At 42.1% G+C, this 10,132-nt stretch overlaps 1 protein-coding gene across 1 annotated transcript; it reads right to left on the reverse strand.

Moving 5' to 3' along the window:
• Positions 1-1,382: 1,382 nt before the first annotated feature.
• CUNH18orf21 (chromosome unknown C18orf21 homolog) lies at positions 1,383-8,709 on the reverse strand. The gene is made up of 5 exons (XM_029233101.1): positions 8,552-8,709; positions 8,409-8,431; positions 5,929-6,128; positions 4,147-4,346; positions 1,383-1,798 (listed from the first exon to the last, which is right to left on the reverse strand). The coding sequence occupies exons 1-5, from the start codon at positions 8,626-8,628 to the stop codon at positions 1,645-1,647; spliced, it is 654 nt and encodes a 217-aa protein (XP_029088934.1). The 5' UTR covers positions 8,629-8,709; the 3' UTR covers positions 1,383-1,644.
• Between the last annotated feature and the right edge of the window lie 1,423 nt (positions 8,710-10,132).

Here is a 10,132-nt window from a genome sequence, read left to right on the forward strand (position 1 = left end):
TATTTTTTTGTCATCTCATTTTTTTTGATGGGTGAGACTGTGTTCCTGTCTTACTGGTTGTTTGGAATGAGGCTTCCAGCACTGGAGTTTGCAGGCAGTTGGGTAAAGCTGGGTCTTGGTGCAAGATGAGGAACTCTGGGAGACCTGACTCCAAGGAATATTCCCTGGGGTTTGAGGTTGTCTGTTAGTCCAGAGGTTCAGACTCAGTGCTCCCACCACAGGAGCTCAGGCCTGACCCCTGGCCCGTGAACCAAGATCCCGCAAGCCACGCAGCAAAAAAAAAAAAAAACCCCAACATGGCACATAACAATAACAAAGAATAAGAAATAAAATAAAATTAGAAAACTAATAGATATATTAGAAACAATAAAAGTATAAATGAAACAACTGGAAAACAGAACCACAATAGCCAAAAAAAAAAAAAAAAAAAAAGCCAGAAAAGGCCTTGGCTTAGGCAGGGCGTGGGGCTTAGGTAAGGGTGGGGTTTAGGCAGGGGGCTAGGGCCTATGCTCAGGACCCACGGGGCCAGAAAAGGCCCAAGTGGGGGGTGGGGCTTAGGCTCAGCGCAGCTGGATGGGCCCTGGAGTGCTGCCAGCCTCAGAGTGCAGAGTATCGGGGCCAGGACCTCAGCAGGCTCGCCAGGGCCCAAGTGGGTGTGGGAAATGATAGCTACGTTCCCCCCCAATCCTCATACCCCCAAGGGTCCATCCCCATTCACCTCTACTCTTCCTCCCCCATCCTCCAATGCCCCCACACAGCCAGAGGGGGCCCTGGAGGGTGGAGGACAAGGCCCGTGACCCCAGCAGGCTCCCTGGGGCCCAAGTGGGCAGGGGAAATGCTAGCTGTGCTCCCCTCTGATCCTCTGAATCCCCGAGGGTCTCTCCGCATCCCTGTTGATCCCCTCACAGCGAGTGGGCCTCTCGAGGCATGGGAACCCTTCCCCTACTGCCACCCCTCAGGGGTGCCAGTCCCATTCCACCTCTACTTCTCCTCCCCCCTCGCTCCCCCGCCCATGTTCTGCCTTATCTTTTGGGGGTTCCTGCCATACCCTTGGGTGTCGAGGTCCCCCACCAGCATCTGGTAGGTGCCCTAGTTGTGAGGAGACGCGGACTCTGCGTCCTCCTACTCCACCATCTTGACTCTGCCTCCCCATGTTATGTTCTGATATAAATTTTAGACCTAAAAATAAGTCTTCACCAGAGCAAATGAAATGCCACTTATGGTGAAATATTATACTTTATTGTTTTTCTGAATTATCAATAAGGTTACAGACACCTAGAAAGGAGTAAGCACACCTCTCATAAAGATCTCAATTTCCTTATGAAAGAAAATGACATAATGAAAACTTAAAAGAGGAGAAAATAATAATATAACCACTCAATTCCATATATATCTTTACTACTTACAAGGACCTTTCATATATTTTTGATCCTCACAATCACCTGGTGAGGTAGGCAGGTTTCAGTTTTTCATTCTAATGAGGTATTTTCTCCATAAACACTGAAGAATGCCAAGAAAAGTTTGCTCTTGAACCCTAGTTTCCATGTATTTTAAGAATAAATAAGTTCTTTAAAAAGTAGGTTTTCTGACTAACTTTAGTTTCAGAAATTACATTAAACATTTCTTATTTTCATAGTCCATCCTTTACAAAGAAGACAAGAAATTTCTGAAGTCCACCTTTGGATTCTTTTCAGATTCACTCTGACTAAGCAACATTTTTAGTTGAGAGAAGTGTTTCTTTGTTTTGCTCACATTCTTTGAGGAGCAAATGGGTGTTGACTGTCCAGATTTAGCTGTTCTGCAAAGAAACATAAAGCCACACTTAGGTATACTGGCAAACAACAGTTCTTCCTTCTTAGCCTAGATACCTGCTACTAGAATCGTTTTCTACTGTTCCATAATTATGGCCATATATGAGCAGTGGCTGTACCCAGCAAAGTCATTCCAATTTTATTTAAAAATCTCCTCACTAAACAGGCTACAGGCAACATTTAGGAGGTATAATGGGTGGTTCTGGAAGCTTCTTTCACCACCTGAAAGAGAAAGCTAAAGGCAAAGTGTCATCAGGTCTGAGTTCCTTGTAAGTCTGACACCAAGATTCATGACAGTTCTAAGCAAGGACTTTAAAAACATATTTTTTCTTCACAGCTCAAGACCACTTCTTTCTCAAAAGTGAAGAATATCAACCTACACATATAGGTACCATTCCATTGTATTTTCGCCCCTACAATATAAGCTCCATGGGGCAGACACTTTGTACGACTAACTGTATATTCCAGTGCTTTTTAACAGTGCCAAGCACAGAGGACACCCTCTAAAAATATCCACTGAATAGATGATTCCCCATCTGGTATGTGTGTATTTATGCCTCGTTCTATTTCCTTCCAATTGTGTTCATCCCCCCAAACAATATTTGGGGTTTGTCAGTCTCATCCCTCTTCTGACTCCCCATCCATGATAAATGTGAACTAGCTTTCTCTTTCCTGCATATATCTAAGAAGGAGTCTGGTCTAAATGCAATTGAATTATTTTAACTATGCCAAATGTTCTTTTATCTGCACATGTCCAATAAAGTAGAAACTTCCATGATGAATTCCTATTGTATCAAACATCAAAATAACTAGGAATATAGAGAAAACTGGACTTGAAATTTTAAATGTCAAACCCAATATAAAAAACCTCAATTCAGTAAAAACAAATAATCCAGTCCTTGCTGAATTTTATTGATTTTCAAGAAACTACCAGACTCTTTTGTAACAAAATGTTTGTTTAAAAATTCCTTTCACAGTTTCTATGGAGCTAAATTTATTGATTAGCATAGTGAAGAGTGTATTGAGGATTATTAAAAATAAAACATGTGCCTAGTCACACAGTTAACTTAGTATCATTTCACAAATCCCTATTCAGTTAGCTTTCCACAGGAATTTCTGATACAGGAAACAGCAAGAACAAAGGTTTAGAGCAGGAAAGTAAACTGAGTGGTTCAGTTTTGCTGACACATAAGATGAATTAAGGCAAGTAAGAGAGGCAGACAGATTGGTGCCAGGTAGTGGGGACTGGAAATCCATAATGGAGTATTTGTTCCATATGCTACAGAGTGAGGTGCTAAAGCTTCTAATCAGAACTGTGCTTTTGGACTTCCTGGTGGCACGGTGGTTAAGAATCTGCCTGTCGGGGCTTCCCTGGTGGCGCAATGGTTGAGAGTCCGCCTGCCGAGGCAGGGGACACGGGTTCGTGCCCCGGTCCGGGAAGATCCCACATGCCGTGGAGCAACTAAGCCCGTGCGCCACAACTACGGAGCCTGCGCTCTAGAGCCCACGTGCCACAACTATTGAGCCCACATGCCACAACTACTGAGCCTGCACTCTACAGCCCATGAGCCACAACTACTGAGCCCATGTGCCACAACTACTGAAGGCCTCATGCCCAGCACCCACGCTCTGCAACAAGAGAAGCAACCCCGTGAGCCTAGAGCTCATGCTCCACAACAAGAGAAGCCACTGCAAGGATATAAGCCCACGCACCACAACGAAGAGCAGCCCCTGCTCGCCACAACTAGAGAAAGCCTGCATGCAGCAACGAAGACCCAACGCAGTGAAAGATAAGTGAACAAATAAATACATTTATAAAAAATAAAAATAAAAAATATCAGACTAGAAGCACTTGAAACTAGGAGCAGGAAGACTCAGGGAATTATTGTAGTAGTCCTGGCAAAGAGTGAATAATGACCTGAACAGATAGCAGCAGCAGGGAGAAAAAGGAAAGAATAGCTGCAGACACCTTGGAAGCAGGATGGATAGAAACTGGCGACTCACTGGACCAAGACTGAGCAAGTAGGATTGTCAACTATACTCACCATTTCAGGTCAGAATGTCTAGAAGGGCATGTTCATTTACAGAATAAAGAACTTAGGAGGATGGGCAGGTTTGAGTAGTTACCTGTGGGGACATGTAGGGGTGGGAAGTGGATATATTTAATAGGCAGCTGGGAACAAGCCCAGGGAGAGACTGGAAGCAGAGGAACACACCTGGAAGTCAGTGCAGTGATGACTTCAACTGCATGGCAATTTCAGGGAGTGTATTAACAGAGAAATTAGAACTCATGGGTTAACACTGGTAATTTAAATAACTTAATGGATTAAGATACCTGAAAATCAATGCTGGGCTCTTGGCTTTGGAACCAGACATATCATGATTTAGTTTTGCAGAACTTAGAGTCTTTCTCTCTGGGGTCTTTAGGCTGAGTTTACTCGCAGGAGTGGTAGGATTGCTCTTCAATGTTGATAGAAAGCTTCTACTTTTACCATGATGTTTAACTGTTCTGTTGCATGTTTTACAAGTAATCAACTGCCATAAAAAGAAGAAATAGTGGGTCTGATTTCTCTTATAATTTAATCCAATAAACTGCATGCTCATTAAATTCATATACATAAGGGACTAAACCAGGTACTACAGGGTGAGTAACAAAGGCTGCCCTCAGCAAGCTTGTAAACTAGCAGCAGGAATCAGACAAGACACAAATTTAAAAGAAAATCTTCAATAAAAAGTTAATGGCTAAACATTTGTATATAATTTAAAACACCTTTTTAAAGATGATAAAGTCTTTACTTTCTCAATGTAAAACCGTGTTTGCCGGGGAATGGAGGAGACTGGGAATGATACCCTTTAACATCTGGAAAGTTGTTCTTTATAACAATAGTAGACATTTAGCATTTTTTTGCAGACAAGCTCCAAGCCTTTTCCCAATACAACAATGGCAAAATATCACTGAAAATTTAATTGACTCTTTCAAACCTTTATTCTGTAAATACAGGTCTAAAGCAATTTATAAAACCAATCAAATGAATCCTCACATTCTCATACTTCTTCACTTCATTAGCGATAGAGGTTGACTTTCTTTTCAGGATTCATTTTTCAACACATGGTTCATTTTATAGCTAAATGCCTTTCTTCTACATATCTGACTCACAAGGCACAGGATTCAGCCCAGGCCTCAACAAAATTAAGAGAAACTAGTTTAGCTGAGAAGTACTCTGATGTTCATGAGCAGGTAAAAATGCATTTACAGAGGTCTATTTAGGTTACTTTATGCTTTCTATAAACAATCAATTTTATGACAAAGCAAAATTCATCTACCTGTCCAATTATGGTAAACTCCTAAATATGACAGTTCCAATCTAAGTTATTACCGACTGTAGTCTTGGGCCAGACATAATCTGTCATAATGTCCAGAATGCCCAGCACAGTGCCTGGTAGTAAGCAAGCACTCGAATAGTTGATAAATGTTAACACAAAACATGCAGATAAAGTGTATCTGATACTGGTCTCTATACAGTAAACTGAGTAATTTGCTTTTGGTTGTTTTATTGCACTTAACATCCCCAATACACAGCACTGTCTGGCATAAGATAGATCCTCAATAAATGTTTGATGAATGAACATAAGATGCACTTACCTTTGTTGGGCATAAACTTAAATACATACTCTGACATGGAGCGGAGGTGACTGAAGAAGTAACACTGGTACCTAATACATAAGGCAAGAGGCTTATGTATATCTAATACATACTGCTGTTCAAAGAAAGGAACCATTAGCTGAAAAAATAATTTAGTGGTAACTGCAGTTCAGGTGAAGTCACACTGGTGAGCTCAAGAAATTCTCAACTTTGTGAAAATAATTGTGCTCAGCAATAAGATCTGGGCAATTGAGAGTTCACGATGTTTGGTTTTAGGTAATTGTGAAAAACAAAAATAAGCTGTACTCTTGATGAAACAGTAATCACTAGAAAGAAATCCTATGTATATATTTTGACAATCTAAATATACTACTACAAACCTCTGAGTTATATTCAGGCTAATTCTTAACCTCATCTTAAGTGAAAGAAAAGAAAATTCTGGTTTACTTATACATACTGGAATTGAAATCTTACCAATACACTTGTGGAGTCTTTGTACTTTTTCAAAATTTTTGCTTCTTTAAAACTGAGTGTATAATTTCTTGCTTCTCGATTAAGAAGTTTCTGTATTTTGGGTGTCAATTTGGGTTTGGGTTTGAGACGTACTCGAGACTTATCCTGAACCAGCAACTGGAAACAGTATGGACATGTTCCTTCAAAAGTGCTTTTATCATCTAAAATTATACAAATGAAACTCACGAGTCAGCAAACAGAATATTTTGTTACTGTAAACTATCAATATTATAAATGCAAAAGAGTATATTATTTAATACAAGCAAATATACATTTTCCTTAAGCACACTCAAAATATGAGAATTTACAAAAACATAAATCAGCAATAATTTATTTTATAAAACACTATAATTCTATCCATTCATTCCTTTTAGCAACAGATAGGTAAGTCCCCACCCTTTGCTACATTGTTCATTACTTGCTACCAAGTAAAAAAGGCTGTATTTCTCATCAATTTTACAAACACATTTATCACAAAATAACAAATTATATTGTGACTTTTCTTTTTAAAACAATTAGCACAATTTTGTGGTTGTGAGCTGGGTTTGTCTGCAGTACAAGGTAACAGGACAACAGACTTGCCCCAGGACCTTTATGCAATCAAGAAAGCATTCACTGATCATCTACCATGCTAGGCTGTGGAGACATAAATATGGAAGTAAAGGAGTTGCTACCTTTATAGAACTCACGCTCTTGGGGAGCCCTAAACAAATAAAGATAAGATTGGTAAAAACTGCAACAGAATATGATTTAAATGCCCTGAAAATTATTAAACTCTGCATAGACTAGCCAGAAACACTTCCAACAGGCTTGAAAAAAGTCATCACAGGTGACTGTAAACTCTTATCTGTATTTGGAGATGGCATCTATCATTGGTAACGGGCTTTCAGGTACAAGTACAGTGAAAAAGCAAGCATGGTTATTTAGGGAAAGGTGAGGTGTGAAGGTGATGCTGCTAAAAAGGAAGGTGGGCACACTATCTGTTATTCAATAAATATTTATTGGTGAGCCCTGTGTTAAGTGCTAGGGATAGACAGCACTACAAAAAGCCAAAGACCATGTTCGTAACTTAGCTCTGCCAAATGTAAAATTCATTCATATTTACTGAGTGACAGTTAAGTGCCAAGCACTGTTCTGGGTGTGGGAAATACCACAGAGAACAAAGGACAATTCATGCAGAGAGACAATGAATACAACAATGCCAAATGTTAAGTGCTGGGGAGAAAAAAGAAATACAGGAAAAGGGGAATGGGGCGTAGCGATGGAGCTGCTATAATCTTAAATAGGGCAGCCAGTGAAGGCTTTGTGGGGTGACATTTGCAAGAGACCAGAAGGAAGTGAAGGAAGAATCCAAGGAGATATGTGAGGTAAGATTTCCAGGTAGAAGGAAGGGCAGGTGCAAAGGCCGTGAAACAGCACAGGGGCCTGGCAGTGGTTGGAGTTCAGTGAACAAAAGGGAGAGCAGGTCGGAGAGGTAATGCAGACCTATGACATAGGGCCATGAAGTCCCTTTAAAAGATTTTCACTTTTACTCTGAGATGGGCAGTTATTTCAGAGTTGGTAGCAGAGAAGTGACATGATCTAGCTTAGGTTTCTATTAGGCTCACGTTGGCTGCTGGATTGAGAATGAACTGTAAAAATGCATGGGAGCTATTGCCAATAATCCAGGAGAGAAACTGATGGCTTGGACCACGGTGGTAAGTTGGATGTGGAGAGAAGTGGCTAGATATTGGATATATTTTAAAGCCAGTGGGATTTCTGGCGTACTGGCTTGGGGAGGAAGGTGGCTGTTAGTGAGTCAAGAGTGGCTCCTAGGTTTGGGGGCTAATTCTTAAGGATGGGGTTACCATTTACTGAAATGGGAATAACTGGAGGAGGCGGGTTGTCGTGTTGGGGGATAAAGCTTGAATTTTCGCCTAGCATAATATTCAAAAAAAGTTGTCAACGTATCTGGATGAGCCTAGGATTCGCGGGAGTGGTCTGGACTGGGGATATAAATTTGTAAGTCCTCAGTATGCAGAATTTAAAGGCCATGAGAGTGGATGAAAAACTGTCACCAAGGAATTGAGTGTAGCTAGAAAAAACGTCCAAGGGATGAGTCCTGGGACACTCCAACATTTGTAAGTTGGGGAAATTAGAAGAAACCAGCAAAACAGAAGTACTGGATAAAGAGGTAGGAGGTGAACTTTGTGATGGTCCGGAAGCCAAGTGAGAAAACTATTTCGAGTAGCCAGATCAATGCGTCAAATGCCGCTAATAGGTCTGGCAAGATAAGGCACGTTAAGGAATTTGGATTTTTTACAAAACTGAGAAGCCTCTCGAGGGGGTTTATTATGGCAGTGGGTCGATCCGATTCTTTTGGATCATCCTGAGTGTTGTGGGGAATGAAGGCGAGCGGGGCGACGACAGCCTGACCCACAACCAACGGGCGTCCTCCCTACCGTGTGACGAACTGTAGGCCCAGCTGCAAAAGAGAAAGAGACTCATAAGGGACAAGGAAACGCCCTCTAGCGGCTAGCCTCCCGCTCCCCCTCCCTCCCTCTCCCCCTCCCTCCCTCTCCCCCTCCCTCCCTCCCTCTCTTACAGGAGATAGCGGGCCTGGCCCGGGCAGCTATCCTGTAGTTTCCGCGCCGCAGCCTCAAGGTAGTGCTTCTGCCTCATAGCCACCGCCACCTCTGCACCGCTGAGACCCGGTCACAAAAAGAGACTCCGGAAACCGGATTCCCAACGTGGCGGACTTTGACGTCGGGATAAGAGCTCCCTCCGGAAACAGGTGCCCTAGGCTGAAGGGTTCCGGTGCCTTCACGTCCGGTCCGGCGCGCAGGCGACCCTCCCCCCGCCGTTGGCCCCGCCCCCCGGGTCCCACCCCGTCCCCGCGGGCGAGGTGGCGATCACCTCAGACGATAGTCTGGGCGGAGCAGCTTGACTGGGCAGGGGTGGCAGCGTCAGGAGCCGAGGGTGCCGCCCGCCTCTCCGTCTTTGTCTGGTAGCCTCCTTTACCGTACCCCTGTTGTCATTTCATCAGCCCCCGTCGCCCTCTAAATTTGCGGGCTGGGGTACTGACTTGGGCCGCGGCGGGCGGAAGCGCGGTCCGCAGGGGGCAGCTGGGAGAAGCGAGGCCTCGAGCTTCCTTCCTAACTTCCGTCAACTGAAATTCACATGACATAACGTTAACCAATTTTAGGTGAACAGCTCAGCGATGTTTAGTACAATGGCAGTGTTGTGCAAACACCACTGTTACTAGTTTGGAAACATTTCTATCAGCCTACCGGTACCCCATTAGCAGTTACTCCCCATTCTTCCCTCCCTCCCAGCCCCTGGCAACCACTAGTCTGCTTTTTGTCTCTATGGATTTACCTATTCTGGACATATCATATAAATGGAATCATACGTGGAATCTCTTGTGTGAGGCTTCTTCCATTTAGTATAATGTTTTTGAGGTTCATCCACTTTGCAGCCTATATCAGAACTTCATATCTTTTTATGGCCGAGTAATATTATGTTGTATGTATGTACCATGTATTGTTTATCCATTCATCCATTGATAGACATGTGAGTTGTTTCTACCTTTTGGCTATTGTGAATAATGCTGCTATGAACTTGAACATGTATTTGCTACTGTATCTGTTTTCTATTCTTTTGGATTTATACCTAGCAGTGAAATTGCTGGGTTATACTGTAATTCCATTTTTAACAAGGATTCCAGTTTCTCCACATCCTCACCAATACTCATTTTCTGGTTTTTTAATTCTAACCATCCTAGTAGTGTGAAGTAGCATCTCTTTGTGGTTTTGATTTGCATTTGTCTAATGGCTAATGATGTTAAGCATCTTTTCATGTGTTGTTGGCAATTTGTATATCTTTGAAGAAATGTCTGTTCCACTTCTTTGCCCATGTTTAAATTGGATTATTTGCCTTTTGTTGTTGAGTTGTTAGAGTTTTTAAAAAGTATATTCTGAAAAAAAAAGGAAAAAAAAATATATTCTGGATACTAAACCCTTATTTATCCTTCATTTTTAAGTTCAGGAAGGAGTCAAATGATGCAAAAGTTTGTAAAGAGAAACTATATATTTACCCCTATATAGACATATTTTAATTTTTCAGAAGAAAAGTTATTACGTCTGCTCTTCCCACCTTTCCATCCTGCTTCTGTGAGGTGATCAAC

Source organism: Monodon monoceros, unplaced genomic scaffold, assembly GCF_005190385.1.
Source record: "Monodon monoceros isolate NGI ecotype Baffin Bay Population unplaced genomic scaffold, NGI_Narwhal_1 Super_Scaffold_1, whole genome shotgun sequence".
NCBI lineage: Eukaryota > Metazoa > Chordata > Mammalia > Artiodactyla > Monodontidae > Monodon > Monodon monoceros.

Excerpts from the sequence above, each read along its gene's own strand:
- CUNH18orf21 (XM_029233101.1), bottom strand. The coding sequence starts at position 8,628 with ATGAGGCAGAAGCACTACCTTGAGGCTGCGGCGCGGAAACTACAGGAT. Across the intron at positions 6,129-8,408 it reads GGCCTACAGTTCGTCACACG|ATGATAAAAGCACTTTTGAA; the intron begins GTAGGGAGGACG and ends GTATAATTTTAG. Across the intron at positions 4,347-5,928 it reads AAGACTCCACAAGTGTATTG|TTGATTACTTGTAAAACATG; the intron begins GTAAGATTTCAA and ends TTTTTATGGCAG.